The sequence below is a fragment of the Lemur catta genome, chromosome 2, assembly GCF_020740605.2.
Source record: "Lemur catta isolate mLemCat1 chromosome 2, mLemCat1.pri, whole genome shotgun sequence".
Lineage (NCBI taxonomy): Eukaryota > Metazoa > Chordata > Mammalia > Primates > Lemuridae > Lemur > Lemur catta.
The window spans coordinates 8,942,927-8,957,117 of record NC_059129.1 but is presented as its reverse complement, the minus strand read 5'-3'; the positions used below and the strand labels follow the sequence as shown (position 1 = coordinate 8,957,117).

Below are 14,191 nucleotides of genomic sequence, written 5' to 3'. Positions count from 1 at the left end.
AATCAACCATGAGAAACCAACCAAGTAGATCACTATTTAACAAAGAAATCAACCAAGTGAAACGATGCCAAACTCCGCGTTATCCAAGAAAGAAAGATGAAATACAACTTCTAACTTGTCAACAAAGAGAAGCTCTTAACTAACCCAGACATACACCACGAAATCTGGAAATGTGACCACTGCATGGGGACCATGCGGGCCTGGAAATGATTCGTGCGGCTGTACTTACGAAGATTATTTATGGGGGTCCTCGTATCCATGTTCTCGTAATGCTGGACGTGAACAACAATGTTAAGGTCTCTTTCCATGTGGTCAGTGTTGCAGTGGCCCTGTGGCCTCATGACATCCGCAAGGGCCCTGAAAGAAGAAAGAATTTAAATCTGTTCATTGCAAAAACAGTGACTGGCACCTGCTAGGCCGTGAGCACTGTGCTTGTGAACAAAAGGCAAGGATGCTGACTCCATGGAAGCCTCCATTCTAGGTAGGGGTAGGGTGGAGAAAAACACAAGAAAATAAAATCACTGTAATTAGAGGTTACATTAGGGACTTCACACAGGCTAGTTTACATGCTTCTCACAACAGCCGTGTAATAACAGTGATATCTACCCCAGGGAGTCACTGAGAGGATTAAATGATGAATACAAGCTAGGTGTCTCCACTTCGTAGATTTAGTTCTCTCTTCATATCTAACACTAGATACCAACACTTCATGTACGGCAATGGCCCAATATTAGGAACAACAGATAACATTTATTGAGTACTTACCATAAGCCGGGCACCATGCTAATCACATTACATCCTGTAACTCAACAAAGCAGCGCAAAACACCTTGTAAGAATCATTACTCCTTTGCAGATGAGTAAACAAAGGCTCAGGGAGGTGAATTAACCTGCTCAACCAGCAAGCTGTGGCACGGGGACGCGAACCAGAGTCTTTCTAAGGGGTGGTTGTGGGGATGGAGACACACTGCAACCCATAACATTGACCTTCACAATTAGATGTCCATTTAGGGATAAATCTCTGTGTTTACACATAAAACAGAGCAGAGATCTGTCAAACAGATATCACACCTAAGATTAGACTTACCAGCACACTTCTTCTCTTTATCTACCCTCTATCATGTCTTTATTTAGATGTAGGAATATCCTTGAAAGATATATAATATTGTAGGTATTATTGTACGTGCATGTATCCTTTACATAAATGGTGATTTTGCCATGAACTTCATTCTCTTTCTTCCTTTTTTCACACACGAGAGCCAGCCATATTGCTGAGTGTGAATCTCTTTCATCCCGTGCAACTGCTGCATAGTATTTCATCATATGCAACCTCCGTATTTCACTTACCTGCAGGGACGACAGTCTCCATCTGCAACTATTAATGGTAGAGGAACTGACCCATCAGAATGGATCCTAGCTACACACATCCGGTTGTTTTACTGCAAACCAGCAGACTATCAGTCCTATTTATCATTTCCATAATTATGAACATCTAGATGGTCACCAACTCCCTGGCCCCTATAAACAAATATCTTCATACAGGCCTCCTCTTGGACCAGGGAGAATGTCTCCAGGATACAAACCCACAAGTGGTAGTGCCATGTTTTAGGACAGACCCAAATGTTCTTAGCTTACCAGAAGCTTCTAAGTCCATACAAAGGAAGACAGAGAAGGAAAATGAACTGTTTGGGCGAGGCCCACCCAGACCACCTCTGAACTCAGCAGGCCCAGCCCGTCTGCTGAAATCTACCCCACTTACAGCAGTGACTCTCAGACAGGGGTCTGCCAATTAGCAGGATCAGTGTCACCTGGAAACTTGCAAAGGCACAAATTTTCAGATCCATCCAGACCTACTGAGTCAGAAACTCCAAGGGTGGGGCCCAGCAAGCTGTGTTTTCACAGGCCGCCCCTGTGAGTCCGCTGCACATTCAGGTTGGAGACTGTGCTAAGGCAATACAGGCCCCGAGCTTGGGGCATGGTTGATTATGGGGCAATGGGATGACAGAGCAAGAGCCACGGACAGGGAGAAGTCACAGATGTGAGAGAGACCCAGCACAGCAAGAGTCCCACATGGATTAGAAGACTGAGTTCACGAAAAGACAAAAGAATAACAACAGCTCTCATTGTCTTTCATTCATTCAACAAATATTCGTTGTTTATGCCATGCCCTATACAAAGCCCCGAGGACGCAGTGGTGTACGAGATGAACAATGTCACTGCCTTCCCGGAGCTTACATTCTATAGGAAAAGATAAAAAATAAACATGTTAAGCAAATAAACAAGGGCTGCAAGTAAATAATTTTTTAAAAAGAGTAATGTGATTGAGAGAGACCAAGACACAGCAGCAATTTTCACAATAGCCAAAAAGTAGAAACAACCCTAATACCCATCCACTGATGAATGGATACACAAGATGTGTCCCATGAAGTGGAATATTATTCAGCCATAAAAAGGAATGAAGCACTGACACCTGCTTTAACCTGAATCTTGAAAACATTATTCCCAGTGAAAGAAGCCAGGCACAAAAAGCCACATATTGTATGATTCCACTTATATCCCGTGTCCAGACTAGGCAAACCCATAAAGACAGAAAGTAGATTCGAGGTTTCCAGGGGCTAGTGGCAGGGGGGAGGTGACTGATAACGGATACGGGCAATGTTTTTAGAGTGATGAAAACATTATTAGAATTAGTGGACTGGAAGTAAATAATGATTATGGTTGCACAAATTTGTCAATATACTAAAAACCACAGGACTGTGGATTTTGGGGTTTCTTTAAATTATAAATAAACAGAGAGAGGGGCAAGAGATGGTATGTTCAGGAAAAGCCTTCCTGGGGAAATGACAGTTGAGTTGAGACTTAAACAGTGAGGAGTTGGTCATGAGAAGATGACAGACCATTCTATGCTGAGAGAACAGCAAGTGCAAAGGCCCTGGGGCAGGAAAGAGCTCAAGCATTTGAAGAACAAGCAAGAAGTCCAATAAAGCTGGAATGGGTCAAACGAGGAAGGCTTCATTACCAGGTGTGGGTTATCATAACCCATTTCACAGAATGAAAGACTGCCCAATTTCACCCAGCTTATCAGTGGGGGGATCGAGTGGAGATGCAAACCTGAGTGTCTTTGAAATCAAAGTTCAAGCTCTTTGCTGCCTCTGTGCAATAAGCAGGGAAGGAAGTTTTGAAGCACAGGACAGAGGCCTTCTGAACCTAACTTTTTCCCTTCTAAACAGGTTCTTCATCCTGAGTTCAGGGGATCTCTGAACTCCTCTGAAATTGAATGGAATTTTGTTTGTGCATTTTCCTCAAGCAAGAAGCTATAGCTTTTATGGGACTCTCTAAGGAGTCCCCCTTCAAACTCCAAAATAATCAGGCTTCCAAGAGGATTGCAAAATAAGTAATCAGGATGGCTACCGTGAACTTGGCCAGCACTGCCATCTGCAGCTGCCTTGGCCTGCTTCTGAGTGCCAAAATTTCTGAAATTCCAGCCTGAAAGCCCAAGGACACTGTTCCCCAAGGCAGCCCTCCCCAGAGCATGCAGAAAAGATGAGGATTCTTAGAGACTCCCCTTTCCTGGACCAGGAGTCTCCAAAGTATTACTTGCTCACTCCAGGGATGGCATAAAATGATTTGGTACGGAAGAAGGAAATATCAGAACTTCTTTGTATGATCTTTTGTCATTAAAAATGAGAAATCAATTTAACACACCTGCTCTTGGAACACCCATGTCAGATGGCAGGAATCAGGAACCTCGGACCCAGGATGGTGATCACGAGCAACGCCTTCACTGGGACATGCTGCCTGTACTGAGGTTACATGTGCCCCTGAAGGGGATGCACAGATTAAATCATCTGCATTTGACTACACTAACCATCGCAAAGCAGGCATGTGGCTGAAAAAATGCCCCCTTTAACCAAACCACAGCCTGAAGACAGTACGGATCATGTGAGCACAAGACAACGATAAAGTGGACTCCTCTTCCCTTCTCTTCAATAGCGCCTTACAAGGTTACAACAGTGAAGGTCTATTCAGATTGAAACAAAGTCCCACCAAAAGTAATCAGAACTCTTAGGAAGAATCTTCAAGACATGGATTTATTTATTAACGATGAACTTCACCCTCAGTATACATTAATTATGCTTTGAGATATTAGCTAATGATCGTATGAAGTCATCACAATTAGCAACAGATTTTAAAATAATATTTCACCTTCAGCTCAGTTTAAAACTTCTGTGCATACTTATAAATGTATCTAATAGTTGTTTGTGGGCACAGGCACATGCATACGCTTAGTAAAACAAACGTGCATCTATTGGGGAGCATACAAAAAATATTTTATAAATAGGGATGTGTCCCAAAAAATTTTTGATGAATTAGATGGTTGAAAAGAAACAATTATGTGACACAAACCAAACAAATGCCTCAGGATTTGGCATTTGCTTGTGACACACAGTTTGGGTGTGTCTCAAACTTTAATGTGCATTCAGAGCCTCTGGGGGATCTTGTTAAAAGGCAGATTCTGATTCAATACGTCTGAATCTCCATCACCTGCTCGAGCTCCCGGGGAACGGGGATTCTGCTGGTCCACAGGCCACACTCTTGAGTAGCAAGAGCCTAAGGGTGCTGTGACGATGACTGTTATGCGTCAAGTTGACTGGGCCATGGGGTGCCCAGATACTTGATCAAACATTGTCCTGGGTATTTCTATGAGGGTGATCCTGGGTGACATAAACATTTAAATCAGCAACCTGAGTAAAGCAGATTGTCCTTCCTAACGTGCGTGGGCCTCATCCAACCATTCGAAGGCCTAAATAGAACAAATAAGAGAGAATTCTTCACCTGCCAGTGGTCTTCAGACTGCAACTAGGACTTGGCTCTGCAGATTTTGCCAGTTCCTTACAGTAAATTTCTTTATATGTTGGCTCTGTCTGTCTGGAGAACCCTGCCTAATACAAGTACCTTACTGAAGAAGCCACATTTTTCCTTGATATCCCAGTTCAGAATGATTATGTTGAAACATTGCCAATTTTTAGTAGAAAACAACTGAACATCGGCAATTTCATCAGGTTCAACTGAGTACCCATTTTCTTAGACTTTTCCTCATGTGTTTCCTGTCTCCCAATATCTGGCTGTCCGCTCTGGGAGGGCGGGGATTGCATCTGTAGTAGTCACTGTTGTCTCACAGCCCAAAGCACAGTGCTGGGCATACGGCAGGTGTTGAATAAATACCTATTCAATGAATGAATGAATGAATGAATGAGAGATACTTTCTTATGCCATGTGAACCAAGGTATCAGAAACCAGAACTCCTGTTTGCCAAGTACTATAGTAGGCAGTCAAGACACAACCGTGGGGTGGAAGAGACAGTTAATGTCCCTGCGTTCCTTACTGAGAACGATAATGGAAGGAGACAGATAATAAACTAGTAAACCAGCACATTAATAAGTTAATTTTAGACCGTAATATAAAATGAAGCGAATCACACTAAGTGATGGGCTCAAGCATCTGTGGGTGGGGTGGGGAGCGGCTAAGTGGCTACGCAGGTGGCCAGGCAAGGCTTCTTGGAGGTGACACCAGAGCTGAGACCTGTGTGATGAGGGACCAGCCATGCAAAGTCTGCCGGAAGAGAATTTGAGCCAACACAGCAGCTCCAACGTGGGAATGAGCTTAGCATATCTGAGAAACAAAATGTTCCATCTCTTTTCTTTCCAATGACAGTAAACATATAACCCCCAATATTTCCAAACAGAGCTTAGAGTCCTGGTATCTTGCTTCAAAGGCTCCAGGGGTCCTAATGTCCAAACTATGTTTTGATTTTTAAACACTTGAATAGGATTCCTGAGCATTTCTTCCTTCGCAAGAAGCATCACTTATTTTTCAAGAATGCAAGGGCGATGGGCGTAAGTTAACTTTCTAGAGCAGTGGTTACACAGGCATAGACATTTGTCAACACTTGTGAAACTGTGTGCATTTTATCGTGTAAATTATACCTCCAGGAAGTTGACTCTTAAAATACAAGGACTCAGTGCCCAAAGAAAAAGCGAACATATCCTGCAAGGAGAAATAAAGACTTTTCTGTGGCCAATAGTACATGCATGTACACATGGCCCTCTCCAGCCTAGGAAGCTGGTCAAAGCCATAGGATAACCACAATGTGTAGAAAGATAAGAGGTAGCAGAGAAATTGGAAGATGAGAAAAGGCAAGGGAAGAAGGTGCATTTGTCATTTGATGCCATTTCTTCGCAAGAGACGCCAGCTCTTCTGCAGTGTGTTTGAAAAAGACACAAGACACTGTGCTATGCAATTTGCCACTCGGATTTCCAATTCTGTTTGAAGGTGGACAAAATAACGACATGTGTTCCCTACTGGCTTCAAGTGTAGAGAGCTTCAAACATGTGCCTCTGTCCCCAGGGTCATTTCTCACCAGCGCTTCCACCAAGATGCCTGGCCCTGCCTGGGGCAGATGCAGAAAACATTCCTAGTCTTGATCTTTTGGTGGCTTCTTGAACTGGCCCTGATGCACGTGCTGTTGTTTGCAGAGCACCGAGCATTTCTTGTGAGCTGAGAAGACTGGAAGTCCTGCAGGTTTGCACTCCAAGGCAGTAGAGCCAATGGTCCAGGACCTGTATCCTTCCTCCGACTGTCCGGTTTGAAGTCGGATTCCTCCACTCACCATGGGCGTGTTCATCCTCTTCGGAAAGTAAGCAGTGCCTCTGTAAACAGCAGATTGTCACAGAGCCTACCTCATGGGGAAGCGGCATGAAATTAAATGAGAATGTACACATAAGCTTACGGCAAAATTGCAAAACCAACCAGGGTTCCTTACCATCACCTAGACCAATACTTTGAAATGCATTTAATGCGTCATATTAACAAGTAGACCTTCCCTCCTATACTGAACATGACAGCCCCTCCTGCTCAGATTACAATGCAAATCCAGAGAGGTTAAGAGACTTGGCCAGTGTCACACAGCTAAATAAATACAGCACAGCAAGGGCTAGTCACCAAGATCCAGAAATATAACACCACTCTCTTCAGGAGACAAGAGGTAGAAAATGCCAACAAGGATAGTGATTAAGGGTAATAGTTGCTGAGCAGTGACCACGTGACGGGCCCGGGCTCTTTGCTTTCCAAGGCCAGTCTCATGAATCCTCAACCTACAGACAAGAACCTGATACTCCGAGAGGTGAAATCACCTTTCCAAGATCACACAGCTATTAAGTGGCTGAGCTGGGACTGAATCTCAGGCCACCTGCCCGGAGCCTGTGCTGTTCCGACCAGCCAGACGGACTCTCTGGGGGCTTCAGGTAACATAATTGAGTGAATTGGGTGGAGGTGGCCACTGAGATGAACCCAGGAGGTTCCTACAGTGGGTAGTCGCCACTCAGCAGCAACCAATAGTCGCTGTGGCAAAATGCAGGTCCAATGTCACCAGACCCACTGAATTCTCCAGAGAAATCAGAAATCTAGATGTCTGTGTGAAATCTCCCGGTTTTTAAATGTTGGCAACTGATTCTAAGTTGGTTTTAAAACACCATACATAATAGAAACCAAAGAGATTTCACAGCCAAATACAATGAGCCTTGACTGGATCCTGATTTGAAAAACCAAGCTCCAAAAGACATTTTCAGTACGACTGAGAAACTTTAATATGATTGGCTATTTGATGATATTATGGAATTTTTGCTTTTTCTTGAGTATGGTAATGGAATTGTGGGAGAATGTCCTTGTTCTTAGGAGTTCCACGCTGAAATATTTAGGGACTGTCATGTCTGCAACTTACTTTCAAATGTCTCAGGGAAGGAAGGGAGGGAGGGAGGGAGAAGGAGGGGAGGGAGGGAGGGTGGAAGGAAGAAAGAAAAGAGGGAGGGAGAGAAAAGAGAGAGGGTGGGAAAAGAAAGGAAAAAATATATGGAGAGAGCATGAAAGCAATAAAGCAAATATGGCAAAATACTAATAATTGTTAAATCTAGATAAGCAGTTATCAAGTGGGGGCGATTTTGCCCCTAGATGACATTTGGCAATGTCTGCAGACATTTTTTACCCTCACGACTTGGGTGAGAGGTATGTGTGCTACCGGCATCTAGTGGGTAGAGGCCATGGACGCTGCCAAACATCCTGCAGTGCACAGAACAGTCCCTCCCCCCCCAGCAAAGGATTAGCCAACCACAAATGTCAATAGTGTCAAAGTTGAGAAACCCTAATCTAGATGAAGGGTATACTAGAGTTCATTTTATTATTCATTCAAGTTTTGTGTATGTTTAAAGTTTTTCACCATAAAAAAAAAAATGAAGAGAACTTTAAAATAAAGACACGTAAATCGAAATACCTTGTCTACTAAACCAAACATGTCCACGTGGCTTGGTGACCACAGCTAGCTACCACTGGCAGTCATCTCTTCCAAGTAACAGTGGCTGACTGTGGCTGATGTTGCAGCTGCTGAAGGGGTGTTTGTTCAGTCCTTACAAGCTTGCAGGCAAGCCCCCACCTCCCTGGAACTCCTCTTTCTCCTTTCCTCAGACCTAAGCAGCCCAGAAGGAAGCAGGCCACATGCCCAGGGCTCTGAGCCTGCAAACTGACATCTTGGAGGCCTCTCCTCAAAAACACAAGTTCACTGGTCACCAGGGGCAAAGTTTGTAGTGATAACGCAGCTACTTGCTCTGTCTTTTAAGAGAAGGTGCTTTCAGGCAGGATGACAACAAACCCCATTTCAGTGTCCCTTGCAGCTCCAGACAAAAATTAAGAGGCTGCGGCCGCAGGTTAATTTCACCTGGAAGCTGCCTTGCCTTCTAGCAGCCTCTGGGATGCCAAGCTGGTCCCCACCAGATCACCCCTTGGCACCATCAGGCAAAAGCTAACTGTCCTAGCTGGGACTCCAAATGACTAACTGGGCAAGCAGTACATGATAAATTTGGCGGGTACCTGGGGTAGCCCCAGCACCACAGAAAGGTTACACACATGGAGAAAGCAAATACGAATGTCACATGGCCCCTCTTTTTTCTCTTGAATTAATTTAACCATCCCCTCACCCTGTAAAATGTTCCCAAACTAAAGACCAGTGTTGCCTCAAGCCTGGACCACCTCATCTCAGAGCCATCCAGGGGAGCTGTTGAATGCAGATTTCTCCCCCTGCACCTCCTTCAACCTATTGACTCACAATTTCTGCGGATGGAACTCAAAAATCTGCATTTTAGGAAGCTCTCCAGATTCCGATGCTCACTGGATCTGAAAGCATCTGTCTCAGACACAGCTGAAACCAAGAGACTAGAGATTGTGCAATTTTCTAACTGTGTGACCTTGGGCAAGGCACCTCACCTGAGCCATGAATTTCTTGCACGTAAAAGGCAATTAAAATAGCACCTGTCTCATAGGGTAGAGGCGAGAACTAAATAAGGGAGTGTTTACACACGCCCATGGTACAGTCCTGGCACCTGGTACAGTGTTCAGCAGGTGTTAGTTCCTTCTCCTTTGCAGTGATTGGTTGAACATTAGAATCACCTGGAGAGCTTTTCAAAAGTATAGATGCTTAGGTCTCAACCTAGAGATTCAGATTTATATAGCCTGGGGTGGGCCCCTGGCGATAGGATTATTTTTTTAAGCACTCCAGGTCATGCTAAGCAGTCTTCAAGGTTGCAAATCATACCTTAGAGGCCAGCAGTAAAAATCGACAAAAATTTCTCTCTTTTCAGGAGGATGCACTTTCACTCCATTCTGGAATTCCCAAAATTTATACTGGGAGAGGCTGTGTCTTGTGTGGAGGCTCTGCTACCCCAGGACTGGGTACCCCCGGATTCTACCTGCAAGCAGACCTCTCCTGGTACCTGCGGAAGGATGTAGCCAGCAACCCCTTTAGCTGTAGCTGTAGCTGGAGTCATTTTTTCCCCCAGCAGAGCTACAAGGGGGCAGGACCAGGAAGTTGGGTCCCTGCTGGGCCCTTCGGTACCTGCAAATCAAAGAGGGCTTGATCTAGCTTTACTGTCTCCCAGAGATGCCCCAAGGTCAGCTTTTCTCCCCACCTGCCCACCTCCCGCCCTGCCGACCACCAAGGAGGGCTCCTTTAAGAGCTGGTTTGCAGAGAAGGGCTGTGGAGATTTCAGCAGGAGTTAACCCGAATCTGCAAGGCAGCCTACCTGTCTCTGAGCGATACTTTCTCTACCAAGGCGACACCCGCTGCCGCAGTCCTGCATGCATTTCTCCCCTCCCCTTAGCACAGACCCCGGGAATTAATAGGGACTGGCCCAGCCGGTGGGACAAGTGACAGGACACCCTGCGGTTGCAGGGGGTGGGTGGGGCCAGCGCTTTACTCCTTTTTAGTAGGTCAAGGTTTCCTGAAGCCCCTCGGAGCCTACTTCTGTGCCGCAAGACCCCACCATCCACCCACACCTCCTGCTGACCCAAACCGAGAACTTCTTCTTCACCTCTTCTCCCCAAATCCCTCCCCTCCGGGGAAAAAATTCATCGGATACTCTGCGTATAAATAGAAAATAATTACTAGTGAGGTAGTGATGTTCCTTCGCCTATTTTTGGTGGGTCTCTTTGTTCAGATTTTTTAGGCATGCACACGGAGCGCGTGCACACACACGCGCACGCGCGCGCACACAGGCCCCGGGCGGCGGGCGCAGGGGGCGGAGGGGGAGCGGAAACCAGCGACTTCGTTAACCAGATTCAGGAAGGGGACAGTTAAAGCTTGCGCCCGGGCCACCCAGCTGTTCGCAGGCGGCCAGCGGCTCCTTAAACCCCACCCGCCCGGCCCTCACCCCAAGCCCTCGCCTCTCTCCGCGGCCGGGGGCTCAGAGCCCGTGGCTGCGTCCTCCGCCTCCAAAGTTACTGAGTTGTGCGAATCCATTTAGACACTTTTAAAAAAAGCAAAAGGCAAATAGCTCCATTAATCCCCAAATGCCTTCTCCCATCTGCTGCGACTTGCCCGTGCTGGGACTTGCATAATGAATAAGGCCAACGGAAAGTTGACGGCTCAAGGTGCTTAGAGGGCGAAGGCGCGCGGAGAGGGTCTCGGGCCACCGGAGGCCGTGCCGGCCAGGGCAAGGGGTGCAGCCGTGGCCGCTGCCCCGGGCAGCGAGAGGTGGTGGCCGGAGAAAGGGACGGGGGTAGGGGAGGGGGGTTAAGGGGCGGGGGCAGCAGAAGTCTCGATTCCAGGGACCGTGAAGCTCCGGGAAAGCGAGGCGGCCGCTCCGAGCAAGGCTTTTGTTCTCGCCCTCCCCTCACTCCACCTCCTTCGCCTCCTTTTCGCGAGTCGTACGAGTTGCAGGCGGCACTGACTCTTCCCCCCTCCCTCCCTCCCTCACACACGCGCGCGCGGGCTCACACACGCCCCCCTTCCCCTTCGGGCTCGCCTGCCCCTGTTTACCTAGAAGCTAGCATGTGGATCGAGGGGTGCCACGGGCCCCCTCCCCAAAACCCAAGACTTGGGGACCACGGGCTCCCAGGCTGTGTGTCTTAAGTACGTCTCAACCTTCCGGCAGGAGGGGGCGGCAGGAGGGCGAGGGGGCAGAGACCTACACAGACACACACACACACACACACACGCTCAGACCTACTCCTGTGCTGAGCCCAGCGCCCGCTCTCCGTGCTCCAAGCCGAAGTTGGCTTCCCGGGCGACATTCCCCAGCGGAGAGGCTGGGATGCAGGAGAGGGGGAGCGCCATTGCCTGGGGGGAAGAAGAGAGGGGAGAGAAGGGAGAGCGAAGCCCGGAGGGGGGACGAAACCGAGGCAGCCCACCTGGACATGTGCTCCCTTTGGGGCCGGTGCGCCTTCTCCAGCCCCAGCTTGGTGAAGATGCCCACAAGCACCATGACGGCCACCACCCCGCAGATGATGTAGACGATCAGGTTGGTCTTGTCCTTGGTGGGGTCGTGCAAGGGGTCGTCCTTGCGCGCAGGGGGCTTGCCGGTGTTGAGCCAGAGCGGCGTGTCGTAGTTGGTGCAGGTGCTTTGGTTCAGTCGCCGCTTCTTAAACGTGCAGCAGAACCGGAAGCCACAAGTCCCGCAGCAGAAGATGAAGTCGCCCGAGCTGCAGTTGAACGGCGGGTCCCACTGGCCCATGACATCGAAGTAGCCCCGGCAGAAGTCTGGCGTGGGCGCCCGGGTCGGGGGCGCGTCCGACACCCCAGCGCCTTCGCCGGCCTCTCCTGAGGCGGCCCCGGAGCGGTTGCCCCCCGCCAGCACCAACACGCCGCCCAGTTGCGCCAGCTGCCCGTGACCCGCTCGCTCCTGCGCCCGGCACACGCGGGCGCACAGCTCGGTGAGGAAGCAGCCGAGGAGCAGCCGGAGGACGCGGCGCATCGTGTCTGCCAGTCCGGGCTCTGCCGCTCGGCCGCCGCTGGAGCCGCTGCAGCCGCCTCTCGAGGCGCGGCCGAAGCTGCCGAGGCTGCTGCCGGGGGCTGCGAGCCGCCGCGGGCCGCACATGCAGGGAGCGGCGCGGGGCGCTCGGTGGTCGGCGGCCACTGCGCTCGGCTCAGCCCGCGTTCGCCTCCAGCGCGCCGCGCGCCGAGGGGCCGGCCGGGGAGGAGCGCGCCGGGCCGGGCGGGGGGAGGCGGAGCGGGGGCAAGCGCGGGGTGCAGGTCCGGCCGGCCACCGGGGGAGGCGGAGGCGGGGGCGGGGAGCAGGGGACGGTGGGTCGGTCCGCGCCTCGCCGGGGCCTGCGGCTCCGGACTCGCCGCCCCGCGCCCGCGCGCAGTATCCCTCTCGCCTCCCCGGCTCGCCAAGTGCGCTGGAAAGAGCGAAGCGACACTTGTGGAATGAAGGGAGGGCAGGAGGGAAGGGGGAGGGGAGGAGGGCGGGCAGAAGAGGCGCGGGGCGTGGGGGGGCGGGCGCGAGCTCCGGAGGGGCGGGGGCGCGCGGAGAGGTGACTCGGGCGGGCGGGCGGGAGCGAGTTGGGGGCGTGCAGAGCTGAGCCGGGCGGGCGGGCTGGGAGGAGCGAGCTCGGCGGCCGCCGAGGCAGCAGGAGGAGCTCGGGTTTCCCGGCAGGTGGAGGACCGCGGCGGGACCTCCCGCGCCCTCTCTGGGCGGGAGGCGCGGCATAGACCTGTCCAGAGCGCAGAGGCGACTCAGCCCGTGGCTTTTTGAGGGGGTGCCAGCGCAGGAGCTGCGGCCGGAATCTGCCCACCAGGGAAGGGGCGGCTCGGAGAGGATGGGGACAGACTAGATGGCTTTCACTCCGAGGCAGTCTGGCCAGAAGCGCCCCTCCCAGGCGTGCGGGGCCGCCTTGCCCTTCCCCCGGCTGCGCCCTCCAGCCCTGCGCACAACCCGGATGGCCCAACTCTCCGGGCGGAGGCGAGGACCGAGGCTGAGCCGGGAAAGAGGTCACAAGCCCCTGGGCCGGGGGTAAGCAAGCACCCCTGGGAGAGGGGCTTGGGGTGAACTAGTCAAAGAGGCTTAGAGGGTAGGGAGGGACAGTGGCAAGGCCAAGGCAATGGCATGTCCTGCAAGGTCTATCCTTGGAACTCCCCCAGGCCCCTGAACCTGCAGCTTTCTGTCCCTCTTCGCCCCCGCAGCGTTCCCCGCGCTCCACAGGAGGGCACACGGCGACGGCGGCGGCGTCGCCTTTGCGCGCCCGGATCTGGCGCAGCGCAAGGCCTGGGCACCCAGCCTCTGTCACCCTCCCGGACCTGGGGCCCGCGTATCGGTCTCGGGAGCCAGCTAGCCCCTGTCCCCACGGACACCCTGCCTCCCCCGGACATCCTCACCGGGGGCTGCGGAGCTCGGCCTTGCTTCCTCAGCTTCCAGCCTGCAGTCTTCTCTCAGTGTTTCCAAATCTGCCCCCTCGCTCCTAGTGATTCCAGCTATCCACGGGCCCCTCCCACTTCTTTCTCTCCTCTGCTTGAATTTGACTCCAGTAGCCCCCAGAACAAGATTTTCACCAAAGCTGCTACCCCAAATTTAGATCTCCACACGCCCCGGCGTTTTGTTTTTAATTGCTTTAACTAAGTATACACTTGCAGTCCGCCAGGCGATTTGCAGAGAGAGGATGTTTCCACCACCCTCCTCTCCATTTGGCTGCAGTCAAGGGCTTTTCAGGGCATCTCCGAAGACCCCAGAAGTTGGACCACCTGTGAAATTATATACCAGGGTCTCCATTGAAAAAGCGTGGGAGGATTTACTGAGACTCCATTGCAAGTTTTCTCCAAATAAGAGGGAGTTTCATCACCCCTGCTCTCTGAAGCAACATCACCTTATGAT

At 50.8% G+C, this 14,191-nt stretch overlaps 1 protein-coding gene across 2 annotated transcripts in view; it reads right to left on the bottom strand.

Moving 5' to 3' along the window:
- Nucleotides 1-12,295, bottom strand: part of SHISA9 (shisa family member 9) — a 250,038-nt gene extending 237,743 nt beyond the window's left edge. The window contains exons 1-2 of one of the 2 annotated variants that reach the window (XM_045542093.1): nt 11,733-12,295; nt 230-357 (exon numbers count right to left, since the gene is read on the bottom strand). In XM_045542093.1, the coding sequence (XP_045398049.1) occupies nt 230-357; nt 11,733-12,295 (691 nt within the window). Of the gene's footprint in view, nt 1-229; nt 358-5,681; nt 6,736-11,732 lie in introns of those variants that run through there. The other variant, XM_045542094.1, reaches the window with a different exon arrangement.
- Between the last annotated feature and the right edge of the window lie 1,896 nt (nt 12,296-14,191).